Here is a 16659-nt window from a genome sequence, read left to right on the forward strand (position 1 = left end):
TTTAAAGTTCTCAGTGGTTTGAGCATTGGGCTGCTAAACCCAGAGTTGTAACTTCAGTCGTTCAGGGGGCCATTTAGGGATCTGGGACAAGATAGGGCAAGAGGGGAAAAAAAGGGATAATGCTTGGTCCTGCCAAGAGGGCAGGGGACTGGACTCAATGACCTCCCGAGGTCCCTGCCAGTTCTATGAGATGTGTATCTCCATATTATCATAGTAACCTTACCCACTTCTTCCCACGCAAATCTTACACCTGCGGTGAAGAGCTGGGTCTTACCCAGGACAGCTCATTACCTCCTGCCTTGGTGGGGGCAGAATGGTGAAAACCGAGGGGAGGAGGCCTTGGGAATCATGAGGCTGCTGAGCTCGCAGGAGCTGGCTGCGAATGCGCCGCTTGGTCGCTTCAGCACACAGGTTCGCGCTGACAGGAGACAAGCCCCGGGTGTAAGGGCCTGTCTGTCCCGCGGCCCAGGCCCTACGGCAGGAGCCGGGTTTCGCCCCGGAGCACAGCCAGTGCCCTCCCGGGGGCGGCAGCCTGGCTGACAAGGATGCTGCCCCGGCCCTACTGCTCTCTGCACGGGCACTCAGGCGGGTCCGGCCAGGTCGCGGACTGTGGACTGGCGCCAGCCGGGTGGCTCCGATGCTGGCGCGCAGCGCGGCCGTTGGGAAGCCACCGGCTGCTCACAGCCAAAAACACGGCGCGGCCTGGCAGAGGCGCGAGCTCAGCAGTGCCGCCTACTCCGCGGCTTCCTCCCCAGGAGTAGCTGGAGCCGGCGGCCGCCAGGGGGCGCCGCTCGCCGTCGCTTCTCAGGCTGGCCGCTGCCGGGTACCCTCTTGCCGCGCGCTCGGCGGCGTTCCCGGGGCGACGGAGAGGCCTGGCTGGGGAGCGGGCGAGGGGCCGGCCGCGGGCCGCCATGGGCAAGAAGCACAAGAAGCACAAGTCCGACAAGCACCCGTATGAAGGTGACGCGCCGCCTGGCTGCGAGGGCGCGAGGCCGCCGGGCCTGGAGAGCGGGAGAGGCAGGGGGCGAAGGCGGCGTCCCTGGGCCGGGGAGGGGAGACGGGGCGGTAAGACGAGGTGGGGGAGGGGAGAAGGGGCGGGCGGTACGACGGGGTGGGGGAGAGCCGCTGGGGTGCGTGGTCTGTTCTTTATGGTCAGCGGGGTCATTGAGGCCCCACGTTGGAAGCACCGTGGGTGTCCTGGGTTGAGCGCCTCTTCCCTCGGGACCTCGGGGAGGCTGGGGACAAAGGGTGTCAGTTAAAGCGCTTGAAGAAACGTCCCAGGGAGTAGCCGATCTGTTCGTATCGCAGTAGGTCGGATAGCTGGAAAGTGCAGCTGTCCCGCTGTTGCTACAAAGCGGGCTCTGCCGCCGCCTTGGTCCAAGCTACGGGAAGTTAGTTACCTGCACAGCTGGTAGAATGTAGCTTTTTGGCGGGTTGCAAACGGGGGGCATTGAATGGGGACAACGCAAGAACTTTTTTCCCGTTGACCTAGCCCGGGGAGGTGGATTACCTGCTACAGTAGTGGGAGAATACTCCTGCCCCCCATTGGGGTAGATAGCGTCTGTGTGGAAACACTGCAGTCGTAGGTAATGTCTTCAGCGAAACAGCTGCTGCACCGTTGTAGCATTGTAAGGCTATGTCTACACAGCACTTCTGTTGGTAAAAATTTTTTTCTTGGAAAATGCCTTGGTTGCGGGGGGGCACATGCTGACCAACAAAGTTGTAACAACGAAAAGCACCGGTGCAGACAGAACTTTCTAGGTGGAAGAGGCTTTTGCTCCAACAAAGCTACTAATCATCATTTGGGGTAGATTTGTTTTGTTGTGGGGAGAGCGAGCTGCTGCTGACAAAATCACGGTGGCTTGAGCATTGGCCTGCTAAACCTGGGGTTGTGAATTCAGTCCTTGAGAAGGCCATTTAGGGATAGGGGCAAATTGGTCAGGGATGGTGCTTGGTGTTGCCAAGAAGTCAGGGAAGTGAACTAGATGACCTCCTAAGGTCCCTTCCAGTTCTAGGTGATGTGTGTGTGTGTGTGTGTGTGTATTGGGGAAAAAAAAAAACAAAATTGGTTACAGTGTATACCTCAACAGTGGCATGTCAGTGTAAATATAGCCTAAGTGTAGATGTGCCCTTAGTTGTGGAAGAGACTTAGGCTGAAGGAATAGGGGTTGGAAACACTTGGAAATAAGGTATAAAAAGGGTATAACTACCTTTTGACATGGGTCTAAAGTGCCTTATTCACTTCTAATTGAAATTGTTGGGAGGGGTCTGCCCTTGAACTTCAGTGGACTTAGAACAAAACACATTTTTGTTTTGGAACTTACTAGAAAATTATTCTGCTGTAAAACACTGAAGCTTATTTTGATACTGGTTTTGGTTTGACCTAGTTTTGTATGAAATGTAACAATTTTCATAAAGACTGATAGAAGTGACAGTTTTACCAAACCAGATCTTCTGTTATGCAGGATCTAGTTTGTCTTTGTCAGCGGCCAACATCTAGTGAGTGTGAGAAAGGGGATGATATCCACAATGTCTTAAGCAACCTTTCAGTGCTGTTTGGTGGGTGGGGTGCCACCAAATTGTTCCTGTTGCAAACTAATTGTCACAAACTATTGAACGTGAGTTCTGATTAGCTTTAGTCCATATGCTCAATTTGGATAGACTTGTATTGTAATTTCGTGTTGGTTAATTATAGATCTGTTCCGGGTTAGTTTTATAATGTCAAATATATACTGGAACACTATCTAAATTAATGTTTGTTTTCTGTGCTTTAATGATATTTCTTATTTCATTGATGCTTTTAAGAATATGTGGAAAAACCATTAAAGTTGGTACTTAAAGTGGCAGGAAATGAAGTCACTGAACTTTCTACTGGAAGCTCAGGACATGATTCAACCCTCTATGAAGACAAAACTGAACACGAAAAACACAAAGACAGGAAAAGAAAGAAGAGAAAAAAAGGAGAAAAGCAGATGCCTGGAGAGGAAAAAGAAAAAAGAAAGAGAAAAGTAAAGGTAGCTAATGTGACATTATGTAAGTAGGTGCTAAAAGTTTTACCTTGCCCAAATATCTGAGGGCTTATCTTCACCGCTGAGTAGATCAACATTGTGGTGATCAGTCCACCAGTATTCATACTGTGTAAGAGCAAGAATCTTAGTAACAAAATAGTCTATGTACAGCCCCTCTATACCTAGAGTTTACTGCCCCCCCAGATGTTAGCCACATAGGCCCCACTTCTTCATATTCTCTGTATCCCTGTGGATATTCCCAGACAGTTTATCCCCTCTTTGCCTAGTAACTTTAACTGTTTGATGCCTCTTTGATCTTAGTCCCCCACTTAGTCTTAGCCTTTTAAGTTTGTGGGGGCCACGTAGATAACATCTAATTTAAAGTTCAGCCTTTGTTAACTTTGAAGTAGTTTTCCCCATTAGGCCTCTTACCTTTAGACAATGTTTGGTCTCCTGCTTGTTTTTCCTATAGATCCCATTTTTACTTGATTCCTTACACCAAAAAAAAAAAAAAAAAAAAACCTCCCTTGCAGCAATCAGGTAGTTATGTAACATAGCATATTTAGTGTTCTTACATTAATACAGAGAAGCCCCTCATTCTCTGTGTTGTCAAGAATCCTGCCATGTACATTTTATTAAATTGGTGGGGGGCAACTTGGCTATAAGGAGAAATGGCAGTCCACATCTTAGCACAATTGTTTTGGTATGAGTAGAGAAACATTTGAGATCCACTGATGTACGTCCACTCTTGAAATATACAACTTAAGATCAGAATAGTAATTTTAACAGAATGAGCTGCAGATTCTGGTGAACTGGTATGTATATATTGAAGATTAAAATGCTTTTTCTTTAACGTGATACAAAGATTTTCCTTGGTCTTCTACATTAAAGCCCATGTGTGGGATTTTAATTTTATTTTTTTTTTTAATTTATTTTTATTTATTTTTTTTTTTTAATCCTGTTCCTCTCCCACCCTGCAACACTTGCGTCTCTCTTACCTATGAAAATCTTAAATCCTATAAGAGAGATTACATTGTTGTTTAAAACAAAAACACTCCTCAATTTTTCTTGCAAATTACTGCAATCTGGGGTTTGAGTTTTTTCCCCCACTCACCCTCAATACTGACAAAACAAATTTACATTTTACCCACTCCTGCTTTTATGGCATAGTCTTGTGGAACCCACAGGGATCCCAGTTTCACTTTGCCCTTATCTTGCACAGGTGATCAGGAGACTGAATTCATAGTACTATAAATTTTCTGGCTGACTAATGGCTTTTAATGAAATAAGAGTTTCCAAGAGTTTGTTTTCTTAACATTAATTTTAAAAGTTTTTTTTGGGGGAGATTGGGAGGGAAGGGAGTTACCGTGGGGAAAATTCTCTGTATATGAAGTTGCTTGTCACACTAAAAATCTCAAATCTATCACTAGGGACCTACCAAATTCATGGTCTATTTTAGTCAATTTAGCAGTCATAATATTTTAAAAATCATAAAACTTCATGATTTTAGCTATTTAAATCTGAAATTTCATGGTGTTTTAATTGCAGGGGTCCTGACCCAAAAATGAGTTGGGGGGGTGCGGGGGGGTGTCACAAGGTTATTGTGGGGAGGGGTTGTGGTACTACTGCCCTTGCTTCTACGCTGCTTCTGATCAAGATCCCAGCTCTGAAGGCAGAGCCACTGCCAGCTCACTTGCAGAAGAAAGGATGCCATTATATGGTATTGCCACCATTATTTCAGTGCTACTGCCTGCAAAGCTGGACCCTCAGTCTGCAGCTGTCACTCTCTAGCCACCCAGATCTGAAGGCAGCAGTGCATAAGTGAGGGTGGTATGGTATGTGTATGGTCATCCTTACATCTGCGGTGCTGCCTTCAGAGTTCACACCTGGTCAACAGCTGTTACCCTCCAGTCACCCAGCTCTGAAGTCAGCACAGAAGTAAGGGTGCCAGTAGTGCAATCCCCTTAAAATAACCTTCCTCCCCGCACCCCCTCCTCCCCCCGCCACAATCTGAGAAATGCTGGTCTGTCCCCATGAAATGTGTGTCATATATTGTAAAAACACACAAGATTAGATTTCATGTTCCATGACAAATTGTTCATGGCCATGAATTTGACAGTGCCCTATCACAAATAACATGTAAAAAAAACTTTATATGGTTAGGCCTGTTACTCTGTTTTCCAGCAGGTGGAGAAAATGCCTTTAGAAACATGAAATATTGGCATTCCTGTCCTCTTGTTTCCTGATTTCTATTCACATTTATATATTTAGATTAAATTATGGACTTAGCCAACAATAACGCAATTGCTACAGCATCACTGAAATTACTTATCTTTCTCTTTCTAGGAGGATAAAAAGAAGCGAGATTGGGAACACGCAGAAAGCGAAGGAGAAAGAGAACTGAAATGTCAGACTCCCGTGAGACTGGAATTACCACCAGAGAAACCACTGGCGAGTAGTTTAGCAAAACAAGAAGGTAGAAATCATTAAGAATGGTTTGGTTTTGTTGAGGTACTTTAAAAGTAGAAATTGTTTTTTCATAATTTCCTGTAAAAGGTGGCTAGTATTCAGCTTGAATGAAGTCCACTGTGTTTGAACTGAGAATGTTTACCTGTTCTCATCTTTATAATCAAATGACTTGATGTTTGATGCCATTCACTAATTGGCTGATTTTTAGAAAACAGTTGGTATGGTGGCATTTTCAAAATGAGGGCCTTGCTTGTATACAGGCATCACTAAAATGCTTAATAAGGCTTATCAGAAAGGTTACCCTTCTACTCTACTGCTCTGTGCATTTAGGATAATAAAATTAATTGACAAAACACTATTTTATGCCAGTTTTTGTAAAATCAGATAATCTTGGGTGGGGAGCCATTTCTCTTTGTAATTGTTTCTTTTACTCTCCCTCTTCCCCCAGAAGTGGAACAAACACCACTTCAAGAAGCTTTGAATCAACTTGTTAGACAGCTACAAAGGTGAGTGTGTGCTCCATCTGTTTCCAGAGCTCTGAAGTGCAAATTGATAACATTAGTTGCTAAAGGGTGTAGCAGCTTCAAATTTTTAAAGCGATGTGGCTTATTAACAAGCTTGGTCAATTTTAAAGTGCTTGATAAATATTTTGCCTGGCAGCAGCAGTACTAGAAACTGTCAAACACTCACATGTCAGCATTTTATTTGCTTTTATTGGCAATTTGTAGAATATTCTAGAAAGAAGACAAATTGACAGTGAACCTCTTTTTCTTGCTTAAATTACCTATATATTCTCAGGTTTCAGCAGCATACAAATAATCGGAAGTCAGGGGAAATTAGAGCTATTTTATAAATTTAACTACCAATAGCAGAATATCGTATTGCTTGGTAATTTTCTTCTCAAACTTACACATCCTTTAAATACCTCCAATTATCAAGTTTTAAAGACTATTGGAAGGAAACAGCCCGGCAAATATACTGATCTCACCACAAAGATGTGTCCCTTGTAGATCATAAAATATTTGCCTTGCAAGAATTTTTAATTAGCATTCTGTCAAAATTACTTCAGGTAACTGAATGTGTATTTGTGTAGTCTTAATCTTTAAAGTAAGTGCACATACAGTAGACCTCCGACTTACACAGAAATTGCGTTCTTGGCAACCCCACATAAGTTGAGTTTTCACATAACTGGGGAAGCCAGGAAACTGACCAGAGCAGCAGTGCTGGTCAGTTTTCCATCCTCTTTGAGCCCTGGAGAGTTGAGAGGCAGGTTCCAGCTCCCCATTGCTCACTGGAAATGGTTTCCAGTCTCCTGTGAGCACTGGGGAGCTGGAACCTGGCTCCCAGCTCCCCACTACTCCAGGGAGATGAGAAACTCTCTTCTGTGAGCAGTAGAGAGCTGCAAGCCAGGTTCCAGCTCCCCACACTCTCAGGAGACGGGGAAACTGACCAGCACTGGTGCTGGTCAGTTTCCTGGCTCTGGCTAAGGGAGGGGAGCTAGATGGCAGCCTGTCTCCTGGCTGTCCTCCACTGGCGGGAGCCAAGAGCCAGGCTGCTGCCTGGTTCCCAGGGACCAGGAAACCGCTCCTGTCAGAAGCAGTAGCCAACAACCAGGCTGCCCCGACAGGAGCGGTTTCCACCTGTCAGGGGTGGCAGTTGCATTAACCCGAGATATGCACACTTGAGTTGCGCGTATCTCAGGGTTTTACTGTACACATTAATGACTTTTTAATGCATACATTGAGCATCCATTGAATACAAAATTCATATTCCCTGACTTTTTTTCTTTTTTGGTTACAGTTTGTTACAATTTTGCAGGAAGGGTCAAATCAAACATAAATCCTCTTACAGAAGGCTTAAGTTATCTCTGAGCATGGAATAAATGTTCACTGTCTGTGCTTGGCCTGTGAAGATTAAGGGTTGTCAGGTTAAAGAGGTAACTTGTTAAGCAACCTAAATTCTCAGATTCTCTCTCATTTTTCCAAACTCAGAGTTAGATATGACAAGTTTAACTTAGTGTTCTCTCTTCTATTTAAATCCAAACTCAATATGTTCTTTGTCATAGAAACCTTCTGTAAAGAGCGTGTCTTTTTATATTTTAACAGAAAGGATCCAAATGCATTCTTTTCATTTCCTGTGACCGACTTTATTGCTCCTGGCTACTCCATGATCATTAAACACCCAATGGATTTTAGCACCATGAAAGAGAAGATCAAGAACAATGGTTATCAGTCCATAGAAGAATTAAAGGTGCTTATAAGTTAATATTTTTGCTAGAAACAGAGTAAATGAAGGCACTTGGAGGTACCTCACAATTGCACAGGACATAATTATTCCATCTTTTATTCAGTTTGCCTTACATTTTCATATTTCATTAATATGAAGTTGTCAGAAATCAGCACATGTTGCTTTAAACAATATTTTCTGTTGACCTCCTAAGCAATGACTTTTTTTTTTTTTTTAAAAAACAAATAATACTTTCTGCTTACCAAAAATAAACTGGATGGCAAAACCAAATTTGTATGGTAAAGGCTACAATAAGATATATAAACAAGTTATATTTTAATATGGTATAGCTGGAATCTAGCTTCATGAATGAGTGCTTAGTAGTCTGAATAGACTTTCTTCAGTTTGTAGGATGTAACTCGATGAATTTTCACCATTCTGCTGATTGTGTTAAATATTTATAGCTTGTGTAGTACCCAAATATGCAGTATAGTTGTAGCCATGTAGTCCCAGGATATCTGAAAGAGGACATGGATGAGGTAATATCCTTTATTGGGAAAGTTACTTTGACTATCAAAACTAAAGAACTTTTTGGCTCAAAAGGGTGGGGTTTGTTTTGTTTTGTTTTTTTAACTCCAACAGAATTTGATCCAATAAAAGATATTGACTCAGACATCTTGTCTCAATCCAAAACAGTCTTATACTTTTAAAGCACACAAGTGCAAGTCAGTAGAAAGTCCAGTGGTTGCTATCACTTTGTCATTATAATTACATTTGATATCTTTCGGTTTAAAATTTACAGTGGCCTGCATAAGACCAGAAAATGTAAAGATTGACATGAATGAACATGTCATCCTCGCCTACCTTCTCCATCGAAATTTCCCACTTCATTCCTGAAATGGGACGTTTAAAAGTAAAACATAATATGCTTATGGCCCTTTTACTGGTGCATACTGTCTGACAAGTGCAAGTGTGTGATCTCCAGGGAAAGCTGTCTCTGCCTTGCGTTGTCTTTACCTTGCCATTAATAATACAGAGGCAGTCAAGTGTCTGTCAGATTGCTTTTGCCTCAAGAGGAAACCTGTCATATCAAAGATGAGCTCTGATCTGCAGGCCTTTGTGTTTTCGGAGATGTCTAGGAGTTGGGGAAGAACCTGCCCTTTTGTTGGTATATTTGGGGAACTCTCGTGCTCAGTGAAATTTACTGTTACCAAGAAATTGATTGAAGGATGTGACTTCTAACAGTTGGTTAAATTCAGGAGTCCAACTGATATTTCATGGCTTTTCTGTATAATTTTGGGATTTGTAAATATCCTAGAATGTTTCCCCGCCCCCCCCGCCCAAAATATGAATGAGAACTCCTGGGACAGATAGCAGCCAAACTCTAACATAATTGGGAGATGGAAAGGGGTAAAACTTGGCTCCCGGGCACGGGCTGCAGTACTGTGAAGTCTCTTCAGGTCTCCTGATCCTGACAAAGAGGATTTTCTCCAAAGAATCATAATTAGTTTCCAGTAGCCTACAGTCATAAAAAACTAATTTTGAAAGAATTGAGCCTCAGGGGCTTGATCATCTGTTTCATGTGCACCCAAACTCTCAACAGTTTAGGGTGAATGAGGAATGCATACTTAGTTACCAAAACACTAAGCTATATGTACCTCTATAAGCTGCTGACATTCTAGTTTATGCCCCTTTCCTAGAAAACTGAGGCTGTAAAATAGCTTTATTTCATCAGGATGTGGCGATAAGAAGGCAGAATCAGTATCTCTTTCAATGTAATGCATGTTTTAGTTCTGTAATGTGGAAAACAGTTTGTCACGAGCAGTCACTTTGTTCCTTGATAGGAAGAAATACTCATTAGTACTTCATGAGCTTAACTGGGTTTAAATGGGGCCTTCAGAATTGCAGTTTGACTGTTTGCAGTTTGTGCAGCTAATATCTGGATTACTGTTAACTTTTAATTTTTTTCCAAATGTATGTTCTCACTCAGAGTTCTGAAGCTGAAGAAAACATTTCTTTGTTGTTTCAACTGCTACAGATTAGTCTGGCGCACAGATCCACAGAATCTGTTTCTCTTTGGCTTCTTTGCCTTTTATATATAACTGCACTGATTCATAGTGGAAGATATTTCGTGCCAAAACTTTAGTTTTCGTTTCAACTTTGGCACACTATGTAGATGGTTGAATGGGAGAGCTAACATCTATGTAGAGGCAGTCTGACATAGTTTATCATCTTGGTTGGTCTGTTGGACACCCTTTGCTAAGCTTAGGATTCTGTGGGTTTCCCCCCCCCCCCCATTGAGCTATTAATGAGACACAACTGACACCTCAGTGAGTAAGTGCAATACAGTCAAGTATTTATATATATATATATAAAAATATAAAAAACATTTAAGGATTTGGGCCAAGATTTTAAAAATGGAGGCCTACATGCATGAGTAGTTAAGTAAATGGTCTCATTTTTTTCAGGATTCCTGAGCACCCAGCAAATGTCAAATCAGACTGCTTATGTAGGTGCAAACATATAGACCTAGACAACTATATATGTATGTATGTATGTATATTGAAATTTAAGGACAGGCTCTCCGAACATGGATAAGTTGTCTAGGTCTATATGTTCGGACCTACATAAGCAGTCTGATTTGACATTTGCTGGGTGCTCAGGAATTCTGAAAAAAAATGAGACCATTTATTTAACTCCTCATGCATGTAGGCCTCCATTTTTAAAATCTTGGCCCAAATATATATAATATATATGTTGGAATTTAAGGACAGGCTCTCCAAACATATGGATAAGTTGTCTAGGTCTATATAATATAAACCTTTGAAATTGCAAAAGACTTTTTTAAAGTTACCTTAAATCCAAGACACCATCACTTGCAGTGCAGCAAGTTATTTTAGTATATCATGCTTTCTGATCTAACTTAATTCTCATTCACTTTTTTTCCCCCCGATGCAGGACAATTTCAGATTGATGTGTACTAATGCCATGATCTACAACAAACCAGAGACTATTTATTATAAAGCTGCAAAGAAACTACTGCACTCAGGAATGAAAATACTGAGCCAGGTAATGAAAAAAGCAACAATTTTGTTTGTTTGTCTTTGAATGCAGCCTGTTTCTCAATGAATCTGATTTAGTTTATTTTTTGTACAGTAAGGCTGGATCTACACTTGCCTCCTTCTCTGAAGGGGGCATGGTAATCAGCCTGAACGGAGAATACTAGTGAAGTGCTGTGATGAATATGCAGCACTTCATTGGGCTAATCTTCCCAGCATCAACTTCGAAGTTGCAAACTTCGAAGTGCCAGCATGCCGTGTAGCCACGGGCACTTTGAAGTACCCACGCAGCTTTGAAGTGCCCTTACTCCAAAGTGTCTGTGGCTACATGGCGTGCCGGCACTTCAAAGTTTGCAACTTTGAAGTTGACTCAGGGAGAATAAGCCTAATGCAGTACTGCATATTCACCTTAGCACTTCATTAGTATTCTCTGTTCAGGCTGATTAACCAGTATGGGCTGAAGGAGTTCCCTGCCTGTTGCGGGCAGGGGGTAGCTCCAATCCCATAGGGCCACCATGGGCACAGGTACTTCACATGGGCCTAGTAGCCCCACAGCTGCTGTGGAGGGATGGAAGGGGCAGCTGGGGAGGCTGAAGTGCCTCTCTCTGGCAGTGGCCTCCCCAGCTGTCCCATTTAATCAGTTAATGATTAAATGGTATTTTACATCCAGCCACTAGACTAGCAAGCCCTATAATGCTCAGTATTTTCTCTGTGGGAAAGTACTTGTCCACTGTAAAACTTTTTCTTAAATTTTTTTAAAAGATGGTAAAAAGATTGAGCTCTTTGGATTCACTTAGACATTTTCCCCAGCTCTCTAATAATTCATAATTTTTTACATTTTTTTTACATCTTGTTTAAAAACACTGAACCCAGAAGTGTATACAGAGATTGTTACCTCTCTACTGCCCTTTATATTTCTATACATACAATAGTTGTAGAATAGTTGGGAAATGCTACTTTGCTGTATTCCCCTAAATAAATATAAAGGTGAAGTAGGTCCAGAGTTCCCAAAGCCACTAAAATCTATTTACCACTGAGAACGAATGATGAAGATTTTTAAACACTGGAAAACAGTTTGTTCTGAGATATTTCTTATCCATTTTAATCTATAATGAGCATAAATTCAACAAGTCCACTGTCATTAAAAATAAATATCAGCCCATTAACTGGAACTTGTTACATAAAGGAGAGAATTCCTTATTTACAGTAGGGGGTGCCTTACATGTGCTGTAGTATAAGATCTTAAATCATAGTTAAACATCAGTATTCTTTAATATACATGGGATCTTGCAGTTATTCTAGCAGAAATGTTGCCCCTCATGTCTGCAGCCAAAATAGCAGTTGGATACATTTGGTGCTTACATATAAAGATGACCATAGAAAGCAATTGGAATCATGCAGATTGTCCTCTGTAACGTCCTCCTCAACATCAAATGCTATTTGTTTCTTCCCAAAAAAAAAAAAAACCAGCAAAAGTGAGAAGACAGGAAGACTTCTTAACAAGCCACATGAAAGGAGAGAGATTCAGACACCACTGGGATATGAGAATGGGCAAAGGAGATGTCTTTAGAGATGGTGTTATCCATCCCTTGTAATCAGTTTTGTGGGAGACAAGACAGAGAAATGTTGTTGACTGGATCCAGTGAAATAATATTTCTGCAGATTGCTCTAAAGTTTTAAGATGCACAATACACTTAAAAAAATGTATTGTTCCTCCCTGAAAACCTGCGTACACATCTGTTGCTTCCCCTCTGTCCATACACTGATGTGTCCTTGTACCATTGGCACTCAGACTTTTGCTAAGTAGCATTGGCACTTTACCCTTTGCCAAAATCTTGGAGTGGGCAGGGCTGACATTACAATAACTCTTTCCCTTATAAAGAGGGAGAAAAAGTTGTGGATGGGTGTTTTTGGCACCCTTGGCACTATGGAAAATTAAGACATTAAATCCACTATTACGTCATTAGAAATGAATCAGATGGTATGTACAGTAAATATAGTAGTGCAGAAATCTTTACTGGTATGAATAGTGTGCATGGTACATTAAAATAGTAAAGGTTGAACCTCGCTAGTCTCGTGCGCTCTTGTCTGGCAACATCCATAATCTGGCATAATTTTACTTAGCCAGGTGACCGCTTATCGTGGATGTTGCCACGTTTACAGCCACGAGTCAGTGTTCTGTGCTATTATTTAGCTGCAATTTACCCCTAAATGTCTTCTAAGATCTCAGTAAGCAGTGGAAGCGTTGGTTACACTTCTAGATAATATTGACCTTCCATGATCTGACAAATTCTCTTGTTCAGCAGCAGTCAGGTCGCAAGGGTGCTGGACTAGAGAGGTTCAGGCTGTATAATCTTTGTGCTTCGTTTAGCATTAGACCTTTTCTAAAGAGTCTACGTTCTAAATCACTGGTGAGTGGCCTGTGAGCCACATGCAAGCCCCAGACATGCTGGTTGCCTCCCTTCCCCATAGCCCACATGTACTGGGGCACTGGAGCTCCACACTTCTTATGCCTCCCCCTCCCTTCCAGAACTTCCGAGGGCCAGGATTTGCCTGATTTGCACTCATTCGTTGCCCCTGCTCCTCCCTCCTAGAGCTGGAATGCTGCAAATCAGCTGTTCACAGCACTCCACCTCTGGGCGGGAGGAGAACGCTCATAAACATAGTGCAAAACAGGCACTTTGCAGACTCTAGAAGTGTTCAGAGCGTGGGAGAGGAGAAGGTAAGTATGGGGATCTGGTGCCCCAGAGCACGAGAGGCATACGGCAGGTGGGGCTGCAGATGGAACCCCAGTGGGTTGCTGCAGCCCAATGAAGTGATGGAAGTCATCTCACATGGCCCACTCAGGATTCATGGTTGCCCATCACTGGTCTAAATAAACGAAATTAAGTGAGATTGGGGTGGGAGACAGTGGTTCAAAGCAGTGAAGTTATTTGCCTGAGGTGGTAATAGGTCAGTGGCAGGTTTCCTTATATTTAGTGTAGTGCCCTATCCACTGGGTAACTGCTGCTTAGAGGAATAGTGACAGAAAAATTCTACTTTGAGATTTTCTTAAATGTAATCTCTTTAAATCCTGTCTACAGGACATCTCTTGGGTCACTACATTTGTTTTGCTCTGAACAACGTAATTTCAAGTACACAACACCAAAAAATGTAAAGATGTGAAACTGACAAGTGTCAGGGAAGTCAGTAACTGTACATAGCCTTTTTCTGTTTGTGGTTGACCCTGTCCTCTTCACTGCTGTCACTTTATTTCATAATGCTGTGTAGATTTTCTTTTTCAAGAGCCCGACCCTTGCTGAATTACTTTTTTATCCCTTCTCCACTATCTAGAGGAAGTATTCTTCCGCTTACTGAAAATTTAAAAGAAGAAATTGCTATGTTCTTGTTGCAGCTCTTAGCAAAAAGAGGAACATAGAAACATCAAAATATGTCACTGCTAAAAATTTCATCTTTGTCTACAAAACCCAGCTGTTATATTCAAGCTATAGTAATACAACTGCATAATGTGTATCCTATGAGATTTTATTCCTTTTACATTTCCTTTGGAGGTTAGAAGTATTCCCCTCTCCCATAAATAGTTGTGAGGGACAGTGGAATCATTTTGTTTTTCTGAAGGCTGAAGCAGTTCCTGGTTGATTTCTTGTATGGAAATAAAAATATTACTTTATAACAAATCTTGACATCACATATAAGAACACCCTTTATGTGCGCAGGGGTTCATTTAAGTAATCAGCTTCTTCACTGTGTTTTATTGCATAAATACATGCAAAACTAACTTTTTTTCTTTTGTCAAAAATAAAAACACATTCTGCTTTTGATTCATATGCAAAAGGTTAAGCAGTGTTTAACATGTTTTCTCCGTGCTGAGCTAAACTGATGCTTAGTTCATAATGGTGCACAGAATGAGTTAGGCCAAGTCTTCATTTATAAGGGTTTGAGAGTCTATATATATTAAAAGAGCTGTGTGGCCACGCCTATCAAAGTGGAAATACATAACTCTTAACTGGACTAGCTTAAGGCAGTTCCCCACTGAAATAAGATATATCAGCAAAATTACTTATTTATAACTGCATTTATGCTAGGGCTTTTGTCAGCTGTGGATTGTGGGGTTCCCCCACCCCCAGTCTTCTAACCAACACAACTATATCAGTAAAACTTCTTAGTATAGAGTAATTCTTATGTAGTATTTGCAGCTAGGTTAAGTAAAATAGCACTCTTAACATCGATTATTTGAAGGAACACCTTGATATATGAAATTTAACTGCCCATAGGCATTACTTTGTAGCCAATAACTTGGGTGCTACTAGAACGGCATCCATCTGTAGAGATCATCTCACCCTTTTCCATGTTTTTTTCATTACATAAATTACTGAAAGTGTTCCTCTAAGTTTTCTATAATGAATGCTAATATACTGGAATTGAATCTCAGTCCATTATTAAGTGTCATAGTCCAGTACTGGTGCCAGATCACTTGTTAAACACATTACCCATTTTTATCAGTTGACTATCTAATGACCCAAGTTGTCTTTTCTAATTGATAGTGTTGAAAGAAAAGCATTTAACTTAAATACTTTGGATAAGTTGTAAAAAAAATTAATTGGGAGGTGTGAAATGCTTTATATATCTTTTAGGAGAGAATACAGAGCCTAAAACAGAGTATAGATTTCATGGCTGACCTTCAGCAGAGCAGGAAGCAAAAAGATAAGATGGAATTACAACCAAATGGGGAGGATGACGAAGACAACCTTGGGAAAGACAAAGAAGAATCAATGAACGCTGACATCCAAGCATTCAAAAGTCCCAACAAGGAACATAAAAAGTGAAGTATTGTTTAAGTAATGATGTAAAGTTATTCTAACTCTTTTCAAAGGAAGTGTTTTTAGACATGGCCTGTTGGATTTCTGGCTCTGTGTATGCACCAAGAAACAGTGAGTGCTGTTCTCAGAGAAGTTATTTGTTCTGTCTTCCATTCCTTATTCCTCTAGACCTTTCGTTTGGCCAAAATCATCATGTGTGGTTTTTGTTCTTTCATTTTATAAAAAGGTCTTTATTTTGCCTTAGCAGGGTAATTTTTTACCCAAACTAAATCATTTGTTTCACAAATTTAACCAGGGGGGAGGGGTGTTCTTTGTGTGTGTGTGTGATGGTGTAATTGTTCTCACTTAAGTAATATCAGTTTGGTGCAAGCTGACAAATAAGATTTTCCAATGTTTTGGTGGACTGTATAACATGCAAACTATTGAGAATTTCATCTGGCAAGTACCAGCTATTTTTGCTGTCCGATATGTCTTAAACCCTGCAGAGCGTGCATGTAATAACAGTTCTGCTATATTGAAATATAACAAGTACTTGAAAAATATTTGCCAGTGGCTTCTTTCTTCTGAATGGCTCTACTCAAGATATGACAACATAGTTCGAGCAAATTAGAATTTAAACTCTTGTAATGAACTAAAAAAAATAACTGGTACATTTATGGGAGTCCAGCTGCAAAAGCATGGTACTGCTAAACTTGCAAATCTCTGAGTGGAGAAACACATTTGTAAAGACATCTGTAGAGACACTAGCACACAGAGAACCAAATTATTTGTCTACTCTCTGCCTTCTCTGTAGAGCTGGGCAGAAAAAAAAATATTTCCATCCAACAAGAATTTGAGATTCTAAAAACTTCTCCAACCTGAGTCTCAACAAAAGTCAACCTCAATGTTTTTACAATCCAAGAATCCTAAAAAACATTCGATTTTTGGATCAAACATTTTAAATTCTGAATGTTTTAAATATAGGTTCAGTTTCAAAAACCAAGTAATTCAGTCTAACCCCCTAAACATTCTCATTTTGAAGATGTCAAAATGGACCACTTTGACAATTTTGAAACTTCAACTTTGAGTCGAGAAATG

General features: G+C 41.2%; 1 protein-coding gene across 1 annotated transcript in view; it reads left to right on the top strand.

Moving 5' to 3' along the window:
- Nucleotides 1–841: 841 nt before the first annotated feature.
- The window catches only part of BRD7 (bromodomain containing 7), a 32804-nt gene continuing 16986 nt past the window's right edge, over nucleotides 842–16659 (top strand). The window contains exons 1-7 of the mRNA XM_075008955.1: nucleotides 842–960; nucleotides 2806–3014; nucleotides 5355–5484; nucleotides 5926–5983; nucleotides 7583–7727; nucleotides 10662–10772; nucleotides 15397–15584. Coding sequence (XP_074865056.1) covers nucleotides 912–960; nucleotides 2806–3014; nucleotides 5355–5484; nucleotides 5926–5983; nucleotides 7583–7727; nucleotides 10662–10772; nucleotides 15397–15584 — 890 coding nt within the window. The 5' untranslated portion in view covers nucleotides 842–911. The remainder of the gene's footprint in view (nucleotides 961–2805; nucleotides 3015–5354; nucleotides 5485–5925; nucleotides 5984–7582; nucleotides 7728–10661; nucleotides 10773–15396; nucleotides 15585–16659) is intronic.

Source organism: Carettochelys insculpta, chromosome 14 (assembly GCF_033958435.1).
Source record: "Carettochelys insculpta isolate YL-2023 chromosome 14, ASM3395843v1, whole genome shotgun sequence".
NCBI classification, from domain to species: domain Eukaryota; kingdom Metazoa; phylum Chordata; order Testudines; family Carettochelyidae; genus Carettochelys; species Carettochelys insculpta.